This window comes from Corythoichthys intestinalis, chromosome 20, assembly GCF_030265065.1.
Source record: "Corythoichthys intestinalis isolate RoL2023-P3 chromosome 20, ASM3026506v1, whole genome shotgun sequence".
NCBI classification, from domain to species: Eukaryota; Metazoa; Chordata; class Actinopteri; order Syngnathiformes; family Syngnathidae; genus Corythoichthys; species Corythoichthys intestinalis.
This window is the reverse complement of record NC_080414.1, coordinates 22,412,400-22,432,639: the sequence shown is the minus strand read 5'-3', so window position 1 is coordinate 22,432,639 and position 20,240 is coordinate 22,412,400. Positions and strand designations below refer to the sequence as shown.

The window sequence follows — 20,240 nt, the reverse complement described above, 5'->3', positions numbered from 1 at the left end:
GTACTGTATGTTGAATGTATATATTCGGCCGAGTTTTATTCATTTTTGTCTGAATGCATTTCCAAAATGTATATGATCGGGAAAAATTCTCGGGAATGATTGGAATTGAATCGGGAGCAAAAAAAAAAAGCAATCGGATCGGGAAATATTGGGATCGGCAGATACTCAAACTAAAACGATCGGGATCGGATCGGGAGCAAAAAAACATGATCGGAACAACCCTACTTATGTTCATATTGTTGAAAGACCAAAGGTGTGTAATAAACAACTAGCACATTTATATTTTGCATTTTGTTTTCTTACTGTACCAAAAATGAACCAAACCGTGACCTCAAAACCGAGGTACGTACCGAACCGAGATTTTTGTGTACTGTTACACCCCTAGTGGATAGGTAGTCCAACATATTGTAAGAGAATATTTTTTGTATCCACTATAATGAGTAAGTCTATAACATATTGATTGTAGTATGTCCAAGTGTCATGGGTACTGCATCCTACTAGGTCTCCAGGACACATAATTACTGGTTTTACTGCGGTCATCAACATTGTGCGACCTCCCATACTGGAGCCTTGCTGCCTTCCTTCTGATCACAGGCTGCTTTTAGCTTTCGTTTTCACCAGCATGACATGCGGCTTTGTCTTGGCTTTCTGAATATACCGTAAGAAATTGTATTACTGTAAATTGCTGGGTTTGCAAGCATTCACATTGCTACTACCAAAGGGATGATTTGAACATCTTAGCTCGTGATTGTCAGTGTAGTTTGTTTAACTGTAGTTTGTGCCGACGTGCCCTTGTGTTTGAGTAGGACATATTTAGTCCAGAAAAAGAAGTAAACAATAATTTGAATTATAGGTTACGTTGAGTAAGAACTAACGATTTCGTGACAATAGTTTCATTTCAGAAGGAATTACTTGGTTGGACATTGTTTGGCTCAGACACAACAAAAAAATTCTTTAACTACATCGTCATATTTGGAAATTAACTGACTTGTCAGCTTGTTTACAGTTTTAGAATGCTTTTTCTAAATGATAGTCCCAGCCCTGCAATCAGTCCATGTGTACAGTATCCTTGAGATATACAAGCAGACGGGAAGAAAGTGGTCTTGGATATTGCCTTGAGAACATACATTTAGATGTGTTTTAATGGCACACAATGTACTTGACGCTCTCCTGAGGCCATAAGACTTTCAAATCATATGGTGAAATATATTCAGATCTCCTGGGGTAAGTTTGTGCTTGGGAAAATTGGTCACAATTACACGTATGCGCAGTTTATGGTCCTGGCTGACTTACAGTAATTGTATATATCTTTTAGATTCTCTCGCACCCTATATTTTTACACTTGAAATGCGTTTCACATGGTTTATCACTTGTAGGAATAATTGGGTATGCCCCATACATCAACCGAATTGTTTCACAGTGGAACCTTCATGACAATGACGACGATCAGCTTTTCTACACCAAAATATTTGTGGATTCACTACAAAGAGTAAGTGCTGTCAAAACGCTAATTATAATATGAAAATAATTGTATTTTTTCAGCAAAATAAGACTCAGTTTTCCCACATTTGTTAGGACTCCCTCAACATGACACTGGACAACAAGTGCCAGATTTTCCAGAACCTTAATGGAGCAATTGGTAAGAAAGTTCCTTCATTCCGTCTCCTGCTAATACTGCATGTGGTGTTTTCAAGATTGAAATACCAAGTACACTTAGTACATCATCTGAATGTCTGTGACAAGTTGGAGGTTGGCTCTTTAAACTTTAAGTGATAAACCATTGCAGATTTTGCCCATGCGTTATGTCAATTTCCATATCCTGCTCTGAAATATCGCGTGTTCCCGCTTTTGGCAGACGAAGTACTCCTCAAATTTGGAACGAACCGTGTGAGAGTCAGAAATACAGCGTATGACTCTCTGCCGGTGGTTGTCCATGGCAACATGAATACCAAAGTGAGTAAGAATTATTCTCTTGAACGCACCGTTTCACCCCGATTCATGCTTCAAAAGTGATATGTTGGATAGAGTAATCCCAACAAAGATGGCACTGTTTATGATTAAACTGATTTATAACTGATCTTTGAAGGATTGTCAAGTTGGATTAGTTTCTGTTCACATTCAGTTTCAGAGATTTCTAATGAGTTTCCCACTTACTGAGGAAATGCACACAGTGTTCCATCCTATTTATGAGTCACATTGACTATTATTATTCTTTGGGAGAGCAGCTTTAACACAAACTAGGTCATAATGCTCCAAGCCTCTTTTCTCTGTTCTTTGAATAACAACTTCTGGATCATTCTCTGGCATTTTCTTTTGACTTCCTGTTCTAAAAACCAAAACTGCCGAGTCATTTTCTCTAGCATTAGAACAGCTGCATGATACATTCAAAACGGTAGAGATGTCCGATCCCGTCATTTTCAAAGTATCGGAATCGGCAAACAAAATATTGGCCATGCCTTTTTTTTAAATATATATATATATTTTTTTAAATTAAATCGTTTTCTAATTGTATTTAACGTTACACCAGAGACAGAGACATCCAGAGTCTTTAGTTTAGGCTTAAGGTAGGGTTATCAAATTTATCCCGATAACGGCGGTAATTAATTTTTTAAAAAATGTATCACGTTAAAATATTTAACGCAATTAATGCATGCGCTGCACGACCCACTCACACATTGTCGCGCTCAATCTGTAATGGCGCCGTTTTACCTATATAGAGAGATAAAAGGCAGCATAAAAAGAGTAGAGTGAATTTTGGCAGCCTTCGGAGCCTTTTTTTAATTGGCTAAAGCCTTACAATCCCTCTCCCTATGATTAGAAATATCATGGGAGGCAATGTGGGGAAGCAAGTTAGCAATTGATCTTTTTCTTAACACCTTATGTTATTTCCCAACGCAGAGAAGATATATCAATTGGTAGCACTACGCACAGTCATGGTTCCACTTCCCATCATGCATTTGGGCATGGCTACAGTATCATTTACTGAAAGCTCAACAAATACACTAGATGGCAATATTTAGTCACAATATACAAAGTCACAAGTCTTTCTATCCGTGGATCCCTCTCACAGAAAGAATGTTAATAATGTAAATGCCATCTTGAGGATTTATTGTCATAATAAACAACTACAGTACTTATGTACTGTATGTTGAATGTATATATTCGGCCGAGTTTTATTCATTTTTTTCTTAATGCATTGCCAAAATGTATATGATTGGGAAAAATTATCGGGAATGATTGTAATTGAATCGGGAGCAAAAAAAAGCAATCGGATCGGGAAATATCGGGATTGGCAGATACTCAAACTAAAACGATCGGGATCGGATCGGGAGCAAAAAAACATGATCGGAACAACCCTACAAAACGGTATGTGAAATTACACTAATCAGAGCAAAGAGATGGTAAACGAAGCCCCTCCCACAAATTCATGATCAATATGTTAAAATTTGCTTTAACTCAGAATTGTCCACAGAGTATCTTTCCAATAAACGGTCTCTCCTACGTATGATTATTTTATCCATAATAAAATAAATCTCATGAACCAAGAAAAATGCTTGAACTTTTGCTTATCCTGAAATTAATCGTCCGTAACCAACTCTGAATTCTTTCCCACACAGCTGTACTTGAACTACCTGGGCAACTACGTTCCCAACACATGGAACTATGAACACGGTTGCAGCCACTGTGACGATGATGTCGTGGATATATCTCAGTTGAAAGTAGGTCCCAATTTTCCTAGTCAGTGTAATGTTTGTCTCATGGAAAGTTCATCTGCAGCACACCTCCCCATGGATGTACGTAGGAAAGGATGAAACACCGTCTAACATTCATCAGTCTAGACAGTTTGAGTAAAGCCCTGATAGTGCTATTTCAACAGATAAGCCAGAATGTTGCTGCTACCCGCACCTCCTTGGTAAAAATCATAGGTTTTGTGCCTACTGGATCTTTTGGATCTTTTTAAAAGAGCATAAGTGCAAGGGAAACTACTCTGGCACTACTGTGGCACAGGATATGGCTTGTGTGGTTTTCGCAAGGGCTCATTTAAAGGGGTGTCACTGCTGACCAGCCTTCCTTTTTGTGGGATTCTCAGTATAGGTTTTGTCCACAATCTCTAGTTATAGTGGTCATGTGGAAAATATTTCACAGAGTTCAGCCAAAATTGGCAATGTATACAGAGGTGGAATGGCAGGAACTTGAAAACATAGCAAGTTATGTGGTTGTGTCAGTTAATGCTGATCAAACTTGTGAGCATAAAACTTCCGTTTCTTAATGTAAGATACAAAATGTAAGCATGTAGTATTGGAATATGGATCTTGTATTCGCTGTTATTGCAATATATTATGAACTCCTACTAGTTAACATCTTTTACTCTTGTGTGTTATCCTTTTCCTTGCATTCATTACACGTGGGCAGTGTTGACCTTGTATTTCTCTATGATAGCGACACAGTTATATTTTGTATTTCTTGGACACACACACAAAAAATATTGTTTGTATTTCCACTACCTTTGACATGAGAAACTCAATTTAAGTCTTTGTGAAATGTCTTGGGCCATCATTACAAGAGATCGAATGGATAGTACTAGGAGTTGGAACCTCTTGGTACCTTACGATACGATTTGCGATACAAAGCTCATGATAATGATGGTCTGACGATATGGCGATACAACGATTATCGATACATTGGTCAAGAAATCATTCTAGGATATTCTACAAACAACTAATGAACAGAAAAACAAGCTTCTGCTGTGAATTGGAATGAGTTTATCACTTGTAGACGTTCAATCCATTTGAACCACTATGGTCGGTCGTGGCAGCCAATGCCAGGCAATGAGGTAATTTTGGGTCATTTAAAGTCGTTTTCCTGTTGATTTTCAGTTACTTCCTGTTGATTTTGGGGTATCTCATGGGTCTATTCCTGTTTATTTTGAGTTACAGAACAGGAAGTGACCTAGGAATCACCCAAATAAATAGGCAGTGACTCAAACTAAACAGAAAATGACCTGTATATGCCCTAAAATGAACAGCAAGTGACCTGTAAATGCCATGAAAATCGGCTGGAATGACAATGCTCTGGTTTCGAATGAACGAACGCTCCCAGTCTAAATGGATTGAGCGTCGAGCACCGTCAATGCAGCCTTAGAGTTAACTGAGAAACTATTAGGATGGAAGATTTTGATAGCAACTTGTTCGTTCATTTTTATTTTTATTTTAGACATTGACACCTTTTTAAACCGATATCTCTGTTCTTGGCAGGAGCATATCCATAACAGTTTAGGATACAAAGTATCACGATATATCACCATTTCGATATTTTGTCACACCCCTAGATAGTACCGTAATTTGACAACATAAGCCACCACCAACCAAATTTGACACAAAAACAGCATTTGTTCATAGATAAGCTGCACTGGACTACAAGCCGCAGCGGTCCTTACTGTATTATGGGATATTTACACCAAAAGATATTAACCAGTAACACTTTATTTGACAGAGGTATCATAAGACTGTCATAAGACCAAATGAACCACCATGAAGCTTTGAACCAATTGGCTGCAAAGCTTAATTGCTGCAAGAAGCTTCATTTGACCATTACGAATCCCTTGGGGGAGATAGTCAACCTCTGCTGCTACCTGCTGTCAACATTGTTGTCGTCCAACATGCCTCCTAGTATGCATTGCAGCGCTACAGATGTAAATAACAATCAAAATTCATGTTCTTTGCTAATTATTTCTTCAGTTACTGATCCAGTTTTTTCATTAATTCCTAGTTATGGTAGTTTGGTAACACATTTGACAGTGGCGCCAAAAGACTTATTATGACATGACACAGCCATGAGCGTAAATGAATGCTTTTGACAGTCAACGTTACATTTGCTTGAGTAACTTCTTGAGAAAAATGTATTTATAAGAGTAATTTTACCAAGCCATTGTTTTTATCTTTACTTGAGTAGATTTGTGAAAAAGGAACGCTATTCTTACTCCACTACTTTGGGCTACACTTGTCGTTACGTTTTTCTTCTTTATTCTACATATAGGATTTTACTTTTTTCTGGCCAGCAATACCAACAGTAGCTCTACCAGTTTTACCAATGAGACAGCGCAACAATAATCACATGACTCCATTATACCAGACTCAAGCTTGCCGTTCTATGATCACACCGGCCTGTTCAATCTCGTGGTGTCTTTAAAGCACCGTAAAAAATTAAGTATTTGTCATGGAGCTCTTTTTTTTTTTTTTTTTTTTTGTATTTTTTGCTTAATGTGGTTATGTAGTGGGTTAAAAAAATCAAACATTGTAAGCTGTTACTCAGAATTTTACTCATTAATTCATTATTATTTTTACAAAATACGTTTTTACTTGTACTTGAGTACATTTTTTTATGACTACTTTTACTTTTATTTGAGTAATATTACTTTGAAGTAACAAGACTCTTACTTGGGTAAATTTTTGGCTACTCTACCCAACTTTGGCTTTGTCCCTATGTAGAGATATTAGATACAGTGTCAAGATCTAGCTAAGACTGATGTTTTGCTTGATTCTTTGTGTACTTATGTAGAATTATATACAATTTGGGTTTCACTGCTAAATACAAAAACAAGCCAGGCAACCACATTCCATTGCTTTATTTTGTATAAAAACACGGTGGGGACACTTGTCTGCTCCTTTGCCCTTCCCACTGGCAGAATTTTAAACTCTCCAATCATGTGTGTTATAGCCAGACATTGCAAACCTTCAAATTAGATGCTGGAGTTTGCATCCCTTTTCATCCACGTCCCAGACTTTCACTGTGAACTGGTCACAGGGACTTGCAGGCCAGAGTGAACTTTCGTGGCGGGTTTCCTGGGAAAAATGTTTCCTCTTTCGATCTTTTTTTCCCTGTGTGTTTACAGGCTGGTCTCAAAAAATAAAGTTATACGTGGCAATGTGGGATAGAGGATCCTGTAAAGCAGGACAAAGTCGAAATGGGAATGGGAACTTTTCATAGAGGTCACAAAAGACTGGACAAAAAGCAATGTGGCTCTTTAACACTGTTAAAATTTTCGATAATGAACAATTTGATCCATCTTAAATGACAATACTATAGGAACTTTTACTGAGAAACAATCTCTGCGTTCATAATCAACGTGTCATGGCTAATGTTTTCCTAGAAAAGTCAGCACCTAATACCGTATCTGTGTCATGCATGACAGCAAAGAATACTCAGTATAATGTAAATCATGTCAACTAAGCGATATTAATGTAAACCATAAAGTTCCACTGGTGAGAATGCCATTTGTTACAACTTCAAAGTTTAAACAAAGCTAATGTGAAATGTCAAACGTTTCGGTGATTTATGCTAAACAGCACCGTTTCACTGACCTTTTGTTTGAAATGTGACCATTCTGTTCTGTCAAATTTCATCAGGAGTATCCCAATGTGTTGGTCGGCGTCTTCATCGAGCACCCGACGCCATTTCTTCCCGAGTTCTTCCAACGTTTAATGACATTGGATTACCCCAAAGACAAGCTCAATGTTTTTGTCCACAACAATGTGAGTATGTACATTTAAAGCTAGCAGTCATTTTTTCTTTGTTTTCCAGCATTTTTCTAATGTACGCCCTTCTAATCTATTGATACTTGCACATTTGTCAGGAGGTTTACCACGAGAGGCACATGCAGAAGTTTTGGGAGGAACATAAGAATGTGTTCCGCAGTTTGAAGGTTGTTGGACCGGAAGAGAATCTTAGCCAAGGAGAGGCCAGAAATATGGCTATGTATGTACAGATTTAACTGAAGAATGAAATTTCATATTTTCCTTTCTAATTGAATGTACACTGCAATCAGAAAAAAAAAAAAAAAACTTTTGTTTTTGCCACATTTTGTTATGTTACATTATAGAGTGTTGTTTTTGCCAGCCCTTTTAATTTTCATCTTAGTCTTTGTCCTTTGGACAACAATACTTATTGTCTTAGTCATATCTTAGTAATTTAAAAATGTGTTTGTATACATCTATCTTTCGTTGGAAAAAAAACGGAGACAAATTTCGGCTAGTTTTAGTCGACGATTGCTTAAAATGTTTTCATCTGTATTAGTCCAAAAATAAATATTTCCAACAATTTCAAAATTACATTATTTTCAATTATGCTACCCAACTGGACGCCATTAAGACGACGCTCGCCACACTAAATGTTTAAGCAAATGCTACGCTAACGCAACGAGTTACATTTAGTGTGTGATGATCACTCAGCACAGACCTTTAAAGGCTAAAGTAACATAACATATTCTCTCTTGCCAAGATAACAAATCTCAAAAATGTGTTTCAAAACAAGAAAGTCTGGACATCGGTGAGTTTGGTGCGGCACGTCACATGAGTGACACAACTAAACACTATTACGATGCAGGCTAACTACTAGTACAATAAGAAAATGTCACACATTGTTAGCATATGATGAAAAATATGGCGTATTTTCGACTCGTTCTTGTCTCGTCAGACGAATACTGGCATTCGTCTCATTACGTTTTGGTCTCCCAAGACACGTTTTTTTGTCTGTTATCGTCTCATCTTGAAAAAATTGTTCGCCAACGAAATATTTTTGTTGTCATTAGCGAAAACAACAATGGTTATATACTGGTATCAAAATGGGTTTTTCTACTCTTAACACAGACCGAGTAATCACTCTTACATAAATAGTCACGGCCAGTAATTTCTTCTTGCTTTGAGAATTATGCTTTAATGAAAAATCACAATGAAGTCTTAAGTTCATCTACACACTCCAATCATCTTTAAATCAAATTGCTCATTCAATAATTAAGAGTTAACCGGCAAAGGCAAAATAACTAACTGAAATTGACAGCGGATGCTTTGAAGCTGATACATTTTAATATGGCTTTGTAATGACTTGTGATTCTTGGCCCTGGATTTGAATAATAACTTGTTTCTTTGTCTTCAGGGATATTTGCCGCCAGGACATCACATGTGACTTCTACTTCAGCATAGACTCAGACGTGATGCTCACCAACACACAGACTCTGAAACTCCTCATAGAGCAAAACAGGTAATGCGGCAGCATCTTGAAAAACCTCCCGCGTTGCTATCAAGTTCATCAGACTGTTGAATTTATTCTCCAAGTGGCAAAACCACAGGCGCATTGCAGCAGAGCAACTAAGACTTTAAAAATAATCTGCTTCGGCTTCCTGTTTTCGGCGACCACATGGAAACAGCAAACGCGTACATGGCGCGAACCTCCAAGTGCCACTTTGCATTATGCAAAATAACAAACATGCAAACTCCTGTCTCCTCTCTGCAGTCGATAGAATACAAAGTCTTCCCACAAACTACATCTAGCCACAATGGCCATAGTTTACACTTGCATGCTAAGCAACAGTCTTCCTGGGTTATTTCAGGGGAGTATGGGGATTCTCAGTTGACTCTGAAATTGCCGAATAAAGACAAAATCCAGCAGAAGTGTCTTACCATTTTGACTAACACTATCATTTATACCGTAATTTTCAGACTATAAGGCGGACCTGACTATAAGCCGCAACCCACCAAATCTGTCACAAAAACAGCATTTGTTCATAGATAAGCCGCACTGGACTGTAAGTCGCAGCTGTCCTCACTGTATTACGAGATATTTACAAAGAAAGTTATTAACTCATTTGCTCCCAAAAATGTATAAATACGTTCTATTTTTAATTGTTTCAATGTCCCCAAAACGTATTTATACGTCTTTTACGTTTTTTTTTTTGTTTTTTTGTTTTTTTTCTTTACAAGAGACATCTCTAGGTTCTGATGCAACTTTGCTCCAAAGCACAACGCTAAAAATCCATTTTAAAGCAATAAAACTGGCCACTGTAGGGCAGTAACACATTTGGTAAGAACTCATATCGGACCATGTAAGGAAATGAATGAAGAGAAATAGTCAGGAAACAGAAGTTGGAAGAAGTAAGAAGCATGAGAAAAATGTGAAGAACGATGTAAAACACAAGGCACATGCCCCACACAAGTTCCCTCGGTGAATTCTGTTATGAGGTAGTAGTGGTCACGACAAAATAAAGATTAAAAAAAAAATCTATCTTGATGACACAGGCTGTGATGAGGGAAAATTTTACCCCGTCTGCCGATACAGCCGCGGCCACAACAGCGTCATCTCTCAGTTCGATAGTTTAGTTATGTAGCGATAAATTGTTACTTTGCTATCAAAATCTCTATTTGTCTTGTTGTTTAGGTTATTTTATAGTAGGAAAACATTATTCAGATGTTTGGGATGTCACAAAAGCAAAAAACAGCTGTGTTAAAGTCAAAGTTATGTTTGAAATGTATGCTTTTACAAAAAGCTCAATTTCTGTTCATCAGAAATTGGAAAATTGCTTGAACTAAGCTATTTTCTAATGCTGATTTTCAAGGAACGGAAAAAGAACTTTTTCCTGCTGAAGAAGAGTAATCTTTCTTTTGGTGGGTTCCATGTTTATATAGCAATAGAGAACAGAATTTTCTGTGGGCCTTGCAAAATCTGTCGAAATCTAGTAAAACAGCCGTGAACGAAGGGGGTTGCTCCGGTGAAAATGGCTGGGAGTGAATGAGTTAACCGGTAACACTTTGACAGCGGCATAATAAGACTGTCATAAGACCAAATGAACCGCCATGAAGCGTCAAGAAGCATCATTTGGCCATTACTCCTCTCTTGGAGGAGACAATCAACCTCTGCTGCCACCTGCTGCCAACACTGTTGTCGTCTACCATGCCTCCTAGCATGCATTGCAGCGATACAGATGTAAAAAACAATTGAAATTCATGTTCTGTGCTAATTATTTCTTCAGTTCCTGTTGTTTCATTAATTGCTAGTTATGGTATTTGGTAACACTTTATTTGACAGTGGCGCCATAAGACTGTCACAAGCAATCATACAGTACTTATGACATGACACTGCCATGAATGCTTATGGCAAATGTCATTTTGTGTCATCCGGCAAGTTATCTCACTTATGAATAGATGTAAAAGATCCAAGCTGGAAATAAGTGGAGTTAGTGACATACTTTGCCAAATGACACTGAATTACATCGGTCATAAGCATTCAATAATGCCTATGATAGCATCATGTCATAATTATATGACGGTCTTATGAGTCTAATGACACCGCTGTCAAATAACGTGTTACCTATTAAACCAATAAATCAACAAATAAGCTGCACTGGACTATAAGATGCAGGATTCAAAATGAGGGGAAAAAAGTAACGGCTTATAGTACGAAAATAATGGTAGTTGGTTTATTACCACTCAGGTTTGTGTTATTTGCTATAAAAAGTGTGACACTTGGTTTGAGGCCAAAATCAACGGGACAGACATATGTTTTGCCTTTTGGGAGAAATGGTTAGAATTAGGGGTTAGTTTTATGTTTTTCTAACAACATAAAGGAAATCCTGGATTTCTCTTGACATTTATGCTAATGGTTTTGGACTTATGTCATTAAGATGTCACCATACATTACGAAAAACATTATGTATTATGTGTTTCTCTACTCCCACAGGAAAATTATCGGTCCCCTCGTCACTCGCCACAACAAACTGTGGTCTAACTTCTGGGGAGCGTTGAGTCTGGATGGTTATTACGCACGCTCGGAAGATTACGTTGATATTGTGCAGAGAAAACGAGTGTAAGTATGACGCATTTTAATACACTACAATCGACCACTGGCCTGAAATATGCAAACTATACAGTGGTATGAAAAAGTATCTAAACCTTTTGGAATTTCTCACATTTCTGCATGACATCACCATCAAATGTGATCTGATCTCTGTTAAAATCAAACAGATGAAAAAACAGGGTCTGCTATAACTAAAACCACCTAAATATTTATAGGTTTTCATATTTTATTGAGGATAGTATGCAAACAATTACAGTAGGGGGAAAAATAAGTGAACCATCACATTTAACATTTTGTGCCCCCGCCTCCCCTTTGGCAGCAATAACTTCAACCAGACGCTTCCTGTAGCTGCAGATCAGTCTGGCACATCGATCAGGACTAATCTTGGCCCATTCTTCTCTACAAAACTGCTGTATTTCAGTCAGATTCCTGGGATGTCTGGTATGAATCGCTGCCTTTAGGTCATGCCACAGCATCTCAATGGAGTTCAAGTCTGGACTTTGACTAGGCCTCTCCAGAACGTGTATTTTGTTCTTCTGAAACCATTCTGAAGTTGATTTACTTCTGTGTTTTGGATCATTGTCTAGTTGCAGCATGCATCCTCTTTTAGCTTCAACTGACAGGCGGCCTCAGGTTTTCCTGCAAAACATCCTAAAAACTTTTGAATACATTCTTCCACTAATGAACTGCAAGTTTTCCAGGCCCTGATGTAGCAAAACAGCCCCAAATCATAATGCTCCCTCCACCATGCTTCGCAACAATGTTTTTTTAGAGAGCAGGGGCTTCCTCCGTGGAGTCCTCCCATGAACATTCTTGGCCATTGTTTTACATATAGTTGATGTGTGCACAGAGATATTGGACTGTGCCAGTGATTTCTGTAAGTCTTTAGCAGACACTGTAGTTTTATTTTTTTTTTTACCTCTCTGAGTATTCTGCGCTGAACTCTTGGCGTCATCTTTGGTGGATGGCCACTCTTTGGAAGAGAAGCAACAGTGCCAAACTTTCTCCATTTGTAGACAACTCTGACTGTCGATTGATGAACATCCAGACTTTTAGAGATGGTTTTGGATCCTTTCCCAGCTTGATACAAATCAACAATCCTTGATCTCAGGTTTCAGACAGCTCTTTTGACCGAGCGATGATGCACATCAGACAATGCTTCTCATCAAGACATTTTTTTACCAGGTGTGTGTTTTAAAGTGGGCAGGGCAACTTTAAACCACTCATTAGTGATTGGGCACACACCTGACTTAAAATGTTTGGTAAAAATTGGTTTCAATTACTCTTTAAGTCTCTCTCCTTAGGCAGAGGGTTCACTTACTTATTTTCCCCCTCTCATTGTTTGCATGCATCCTCATTAAAATGTGAAAACCTTTAAATGTTTGGGTGGGTTTAGTTAAATCAGACACTGTATTTTCATCTATGTGATTTTGACAAAGATCAGATCACATTTGATGCTGATTTTATGCCGAAATGTGAGAAATTCCAAAAGGTTCAGATACTTTTTCATATCACTGTAGTTCATAGCTGACGACACACAATCACAAAATTCCATCCTGACCAGTGTCTATAGTCATTTTACCACATTTTATTGGCCGAAATCACTTGCATAGGTCTAAAATTACATATAAAACTGCACCCAGATGGACTCAAAGGGATAAACATTGCCATTACAATAGATCATCCATGAAAGGTAAGGTGCATCACAGCCTCAGAAATGCAAATGATAATATAACGCCACCACACCACACACCTTTAAAGATGTGGCATGTGGATTAGAATAACAAATCGCCACGTGCATGCCAGCAACGCACATTTTAATGGCTTTTGCGGGAGATCATGCCTGATTTCTGTACGTTTCATCGTTTCCAGGGGTGTATGGAACATTCCTTACATGGCACACATCTACCTGGTTAAGGGCAGTGTTTTGAGGAATGAGTTAAAAGAAAGGAACTACTTTGTTCTTGAGAAACTGGACCCTGACATGGCTTTGTGTAAACACACAAGAGAGCTGGTAAGAACAACTTGTGATGTCGACTTATTTATGCTTCTATGAGGACATTTGAGAGAAATACGTTATGTAAATGCAATGGATCATAACCCCATAAAAGTCAGCAGCGCAATGGAAGGGGATAAATGGCAAGTATATGTTTGAAATGTCTTTTATGTGTTGTGACGGCATGTGGTCATGTATCGGTCAGCTTTTTGTGTTGTTACGTTTTGTCTCATGAGTTTTGTTTTTGTCTTTCCTGGTCTAATGAGCATCTATTGGCGATGGTGCAGTCCAAGTTATTTTCTCTTCATAACATACAAACTGTTTATCGTTGCTTGAAGTTGTTGACATGCCACCTGTACACTGCACTCCATCAGGCCTAATTTTCGCTCAGTGCATTTTGGATTCCCGCATGTTCTAGTCCCACTCTAACAAAACATCAGCTTCAGAGGGAATCTTGCTTCTTTTCCCACGCAGGCGCATTTTCTCGCCTCCCCTCATGTTACTGTGTCAAGTGTCTTAAACTGAAATAACTCATGTTATCTTATTTACATGATGCTTCTCCTTCGTTTTAGACCAGTCAGAGAGAAAAAGAGTCCCCTTCTCCGGAATCATTCCATATGCTCAGGCCCCCAAAGGTTTCAATTTGTTTTGATTACTGTTGTTATCTGAAAAGTTAGCTCTGAAAAGCACTCAGAAGCCATTCCAAGCTTCGGCTTGTTATAATAATTGGGTGGATGCTTAATTATTTCATAGGTACACTTGTATTCTGTACTGAACATCAATACGTCACGGTCGCGTTGATGTTGAACAAATCGGTGTTAAGGTTGTTCTGAAGCTAGAGGAATCGAGGAGGAGGTAGAATGTGATTAAAAAAAATAGCATACATTCAAGACCCCTGTTCTGATGCTCTACCCTGAACCAACTGCTTTATCTCGATACACTGACCGATATCAGACTAGGCTCTTTGCATCCATTTTTAAAAACTTGGACAAATATCAGCTTTTTACCATGTATGTTTGGTGACAACCATATTAAAGTGATCAAAATCCTTATCAAGCCTAGTCTGATTTTGAGTCCAAAACCTACCCCCTGAGCCTCTTTGTAGAGGAAAATATTGCACCCCTTCTATCCCTGTTCTCCTGCCCTTCCTTTCACCTTACCAACCCCCCACCTTGAACTCTTCCCATCCCACAAACACCCGTGTGAACACCCCCCTCCTAAGGCACTCTTAAACCACCCATAAATAATCTTAGATTATTTATATGGCTTCTGTTTCTGCTCTACCTAAATCAGACAAACAAAATTTCAATTTGCTATCAGAGTGCTAACCATTAATTACGTTTGGGTATTAGCATGAATAATGTATAGTGGGACCTTCATGTGAGACATTTTTAAGAGGGCATTTTATGCTTTGTGTGTAACTAACTCTTTCATGTCTGCTGCAGGGAGTCTTCATGTACTTAACAAACAGACACGACTTTGGAAGGCTCATTTCCGCAGCCAATTATAACACTTCTCATTATAACAGTGACTTGTGGCAGATATTTGAAAACCCCCTGGTAAGTCGCTCCTGCTCTTACCTTTAATTTTGAGAGCTAATGAGTAACCACCTGTAAAGCTTGGTAGCCATAATGAAAAGAATCAAGTTATGCGGAGTGACGCTTAATGCGCCGTGTGGCACCATGGGAGATTGCTTGTAGGAGCGGAGAGGATTAGGGCTGCCCGGTATTCAGGTCGTCAGATAGTTCAACAAAAGGCCTCTAGTCACGGGCGAAGGTTTGCATATGGACGGTAGGGACATAACACAACCAACTTTTCAGGATGCTCAAATTGTCCCCTCCAACTTTTAAGCAACCTTATTTGCATTTTTAATTAGTTCACTTATATATGTAGGTAATTTTAGATTGTCTTCACGTATGTTGTAAGAATAGAATTGACACCATTATTAAGTGAATTGTTTTTATTATGTTCAGATTTACATTTACCCCTTTTCACTCCCATTTTTCCTCCTTAAACCCACGTTTGATTGGCTGATGACGTGAACCCGCCCACCCCAACACACACACGAACACGCACACAGCGCCAACACAGACAACATGTCAACAACATGCCGTCTCCTACACTTCCTTCAAAGAAGAGTGATATAAGACATTTTTTTCCGCCAGTAGCAGCCATTGTAAGTAATGTAAAAAGACGTCAATGTTGTGGAGGTGGGGAACACACCACTAATTTTGCTACTGAAAGTCCGATTTGTATTATAGTTAGCATAACATTAAAGTGTGTAACTTGCTAACCTGCTCAACTCGAGTAGGAAGCTGCTTAGAGAGAAGTGTCCTCCTGTATGTATTTTCTACTGTTAACATTAATTCAACTGTGAGAAATGTAGTGAACCGAGGTTCACCCCCTTCTCCCCAATTTTCATTTTTGTTTTATTTATGTGGTCTTAAAGCAGCCCAAAGCAGATTTCATTTTTGTTGAGTTTGGCTGTGCATGTGGACAAAAGCAGTAGTGTTTTACCTGAAGGAAGGCGTCATTTTTATTTATTTCTGTTATTGCCTGACCAAGAAGTTTTTCAGTTATATTTAATATGTTTATTTAGTCAATTAATGTTAGGTGGTCTTAAGACAAATGTTTATTTTTTGCATTCCTGGATAGTTAGGAGATTATTAACAAGTTTTTATTGATAAAGTATGTTAATATAATTTATGCACAATAATTGCAATTTAAATTTGCTAATAAAATCCAAACATTTATTCTGGAGGTTTTCCAAGTGTTTCTTGAGTAGTTTCTGAACAAAGGTTTGAATCGAACTGTGTATCACCTGAACTAACACATATCAAAGTTAGTATACAGTAAGTCAATACAGATTTATTTTGCATTGATCATTTAGCCAATCAATTAATTAGGTTCATATGCTTCAAAAATATAGACCTGACCCCCGTTCACCCAATCTGTTTGGTCTTATTAATGTCCCGTCCACGGCAAAGAGTGTACATTAAGGTTATGCTGTGTAGTGTAAAGCGCTTTGAGCGCCTTAAAAGGTGGAAAAGCGCTATATAAGTATAACACCATTTACCATTTATATCGTCCCTGCCAATATTAAGTACAAATCTACAGTGGTATTAAAAAGTATCTTAACCGTTAGAAAATTGGAAAATACAGTGTCTGCTTTAACTAAATCCACCCAAACATTTATAGGTTTTCATATTTTAATGAGGATAGCATCCAAACAATGACAGAAGGGGGGGAAATAAGTAAGTGAACCCTCTGCCTAAGGAAACCTAAAGAGCAATTGAAACCAATTTTTACCAAACATTTTAAGTCTGGTGTGTGCCCAATCACTGATGAGTGGTTTAGAGCTGCCCTGCCCACTATAAAACACACACCTGGTAAGAAATGTCTTGATGAGAAGCATTGTCTGATGTGCATCTTGGCTCGGTCAAAAAAGCTGTCTCAAGACCTGTGATCAAGGAGTGTTGATTTGTATAAAGCTGGTAAAGGATGCAAAACCATCTCTAAAAGTCTAAAAGTCTGGATGTTCATCAATCGAGAATCAGAGTATTTGTTTACGGATGGAGAGAGTTTGGCACTATTGCCTCTCTCCCAAGGAGTGGCCGTTCACCAAAAATGATGCCAAGTGTTCAGCGCAGAATACTCAGAGAGGTAAAAAAGAACCCGAGAGTGTCTGTTAAAGACTTACAGAAATCACTGGCACAGACCAATAGCTCTGTGCACACTTCAACTATCTGTAAAAGTATGGCCAAAAACTGTGTTAATGGGAGGAGTCCACGGAAGAAGCCACTGCTGTCTAAAAACAAACATTGTTGCTCATTTAATGTTCGCAAAAAGGCACTTGGACACTCCACAGAAGTTTTGGGAAAATATTTTGTGGACTGATGAAACCAAAGTTGAATTGGGTGGGAGTAACACACACCGTCATGTGTAGAGGAATAATGGAATAGCTCATCCACACCTAGAAGCATGTTGGAGGGAGCATCATTATTTGGGGCAGTTTTGCTGCCTCAGGGCCTGGACAACTTGCAATTATTAATGGAAGAATGAATTCAAATGTTTATCAGGATGTTTTGCAGGAAAACCTGAGGCCGTCTGTCAGACATTTGAAGCTAAAAAGAGGATGGATGCTGCAACAAGACAATGATCTAAAACACAGAAGTAAATGAACTTCAGAATGGTTTCAGAAGAACAAAATAAACATTCTGTAGTGGCCAAGTCAAGTTCAGACTTGAACCCCATTGAAATGGTGTGCCATGACCTAAAGACAGTGATTCATGCCAGAAATCCCAGGAATCTGACTAACTACAGCAGTTTTGTAAAGGAAAAATGGGCCAAGATTAGTCCTGATCGATGTGCCAGACTGATCTGCAGCTACAGGAAGCGTCTGGTTGAAGTTATTGCTGCTAAAGGTGGGGGGGGGGGGGGGGGGGGGGGGGGGTGTAATTTTAAATGTGATGGTTCACTTACTTATATTTCCCCCTTCTGTCATTGTTTGCATACTGTCCTCATTAAAATCTGGAAACCTATAAATGTTTGGGTAGTTTTAGTTAAAACAGACACTGTATTTTCACCTGTGTGATTTTGACAAAGATCAGATCATATTTGATGGCGATTTTATGCAGAAATGTGAGAAACTCCAAAAGGTTCAGATAGTTTTTCATCCCACTGTACGCCCCTGCCTCTGATATGAATTCCTCTTTGCAGGACTGGAAGGAGAAGTACATCCATCCAAACTACATGAAAATTTTCACTGAGAACCACATGGAAGAGGTTTGTGTGTGTATTTTGTTGACAAAGTCCGGCTGAATGCTGTACATGGATTTTACCATCTGTTTTTCATATAAATAATTCACATTGCGCGGCGAACAACTCAAGGTGAAAGTGGGATTTAAAAATAAATCTGTCTGTTTGGCCTGCAGCCTTGTCCAGATGTGTTTTGGTTCCCAGTCTTCACAGAAAAGGCCTGTGATGAGCTAGTGGAGGAGATGGAGAACCACGGCTCGTGGTCTGGTGGCAAACATGAGGTCAGACCTGTTAGCACCGCGTCTCTGAGTACACTTTTGTAATCAATACATAAACACACGAGCCTTTTCTTCATTCATGCATCTGCCAACTGCATGGAAAATAAACCCAAACTCATTAGTGTTTCGGACAATTTGACCTCCGGCAAGTTTGGTTTTATTGCATTTGGTGGAAGGCGTGTTGCTCGAACTAAGGAAGAACCTAATAAATCTTTGATGGCTTAGAGCTTAGAGGCTCTGGCCGAAGAATAACCTTTTAAACACAGCAAAAAACTTGGAATATTTGCCTTAGTAGAGTTCCATATTTTTACAGTATATGTGACAAAACTTCCAGGTTATTTCTTAATCAAAATCAGGTCAAATCTAATGTTGTAAAATACCTTCAATTTTACTTCACATTTGGGAGAGGTATTTTGTCATTCAACCTTATCATGCAAGTGTGCCAAAGGCAACCAATTACATGTTTATATTTATGAAATGCCTAGCGCATGTGCCCAGAGTTTCCCCTATTACTCATTATTCTAATTTGAAACAAATAATAAACAATGTTTTTGCCTGATTGCAAATAAGTGGTGCTTTCATGAGTACATAAATACAAACCAGACATCAATAAGAAGAAAGAGTAAAGAATTAGGGAAACCCTCATGATGACTTGTAAACTTTTTTACAAGAGTGTGTCTGTTACAGTAGACAGACATGGGGCTTGTAACTTAGAAGCTACTTCTTTTTGCTGGAGCGTTAGGGTCGTATATTGACCAGATGTGAAAAGAAAGTGGGCTGTCTTTAGTTTATGATATCCCGCATTGCAAACAGTCATAAAAGGAGGTTATGATGTTACGTTGATTACATCTACAATGTTTTCAAGTTGTTAAGACATTTATAATTAAAGTACCACCACTGGGAGCTATAGAGGGGTGTTATGTCGCAAGAATTGCAGTAAAAAGCATTAAACTGACTAGAGCATCTCAATATAGCACCAAAGCTCTCTTTAGTAAATTGTCGGTTTGGGAATGTGTTTGCGACTCAGCACATTTTGTGAATAAAACAGCATTAAGGAAAAAGCTGCAGGATCTGTACATTACAATGATCGCTTATGCACTTTCACTTTTGTCCACTAGGACAAGCGGATTGCTGGAGGTTACGAAACCGTTCCGACGGACGACATTCACATGAAGCAAATCGGATTTGACAAGGAGTGGCTTCACTTCATCCGAGAGTTTATTGCGCCTGTCACGCTTAAAGTTTTCTCAGGGTATTATACAAAGGTTCGTAAGACTCAAGGAATATTTTGAGAAATGTGTCACACAATGCTATTTTTGTTTCTCAAATTCAAGAAAATTTCCTGTTGTCTAGCATAGGGCTGCAGCTATCAAATATTTTACTAATGGAGTATTCTACTGAAAATTTTATTGATTAATCAAGTAATCGGATAAAACATTTTTTGTAGGTACAAAGCAATTATAAATACAGTGCCTTGCAAAAGTATTCGAACCCCTTGAACCTTGCAACCTTTCGCCACATTTCAGGCTTCAAACAAAGATATAAAATTTTAATTTTTTGTCAAGAATCAACAACAAGTGGGA

General features: G+C 38.3%; 2 protein-coding genes across 6 annotated transcripts in view; one reads left to right on the top strand and one right to left on the bottom strand.

Moving 5' to 3' along the window:
• LOC130908509 (uncharacterized) overlaps positions 1-20,240 on the bottom strand; it is a 371,944-nt gene that overhangs the window by 24,303 nt on the left and 327,401 nt on the right. The window lies entirely within an intron of this gene.
• The window catches only part of plod2 (procollagen-lysine, 2-oxoglutarate 5-dioxygenase 2), a 53,084-nt gene that overhangs the window by 24,036 nt on the left and 8,808 nt on the right, over positions 1-20,240 (top strand). Inside the window, exons 5-18 of one of the 3 annotated variants that reach the window (XM_057823986.1) lie at positions 1,377-1,489; positions 1,576-1,639; positions 1,856-1,953; positions 3,618-3,719; positions 7,407-7,532; positions 7,634-7,755; positions 8,932-9,036; positions 11,509-11,634; positions 13,498-13,639; positions 14,194-14,256; positions 15,067-15,180; positions 18,341-18,406; positions 18,556-18,660; positions 19,776-19,922. In XM_057823986.1, the coding sequence (XP_057679969.1) occupies positions 1,377-1,489; positions 1,576-1,639; positions 1,856-1,953; positions 3,618-3,719; positions 7,407-7,532; positions 7,634-7,755; positions 8,932-9,036; positions 11,509-11,634; positions 13,498-13,639; positions 14,194-14,256; positions 15,067-15,180; positions 18,341-18,406; positions 18,556-18,660; positions 19,776-19,922 (1,493 nt within the window). The remainder of the gene's footprint in view (positions 1-1,376; positions 1,490-1,575; positions 1,640-1,855; positions 1,954-3,617; positions 3,720-7,406; positions 7,533-7,633; positions 7,756-8,931; positions 9,037-11,508; positions 11,635-13,497; positions 13,640-14,193; positions 14,257-15,066; positions 15,181-18,340; positions 18,407-18,555; positions 18,661-19,775; positions 19,923-20,240) is intronic. The other 2 variants (XM_057823987.1, XM_057823988.1) reach the window with 2 other exon arrangements.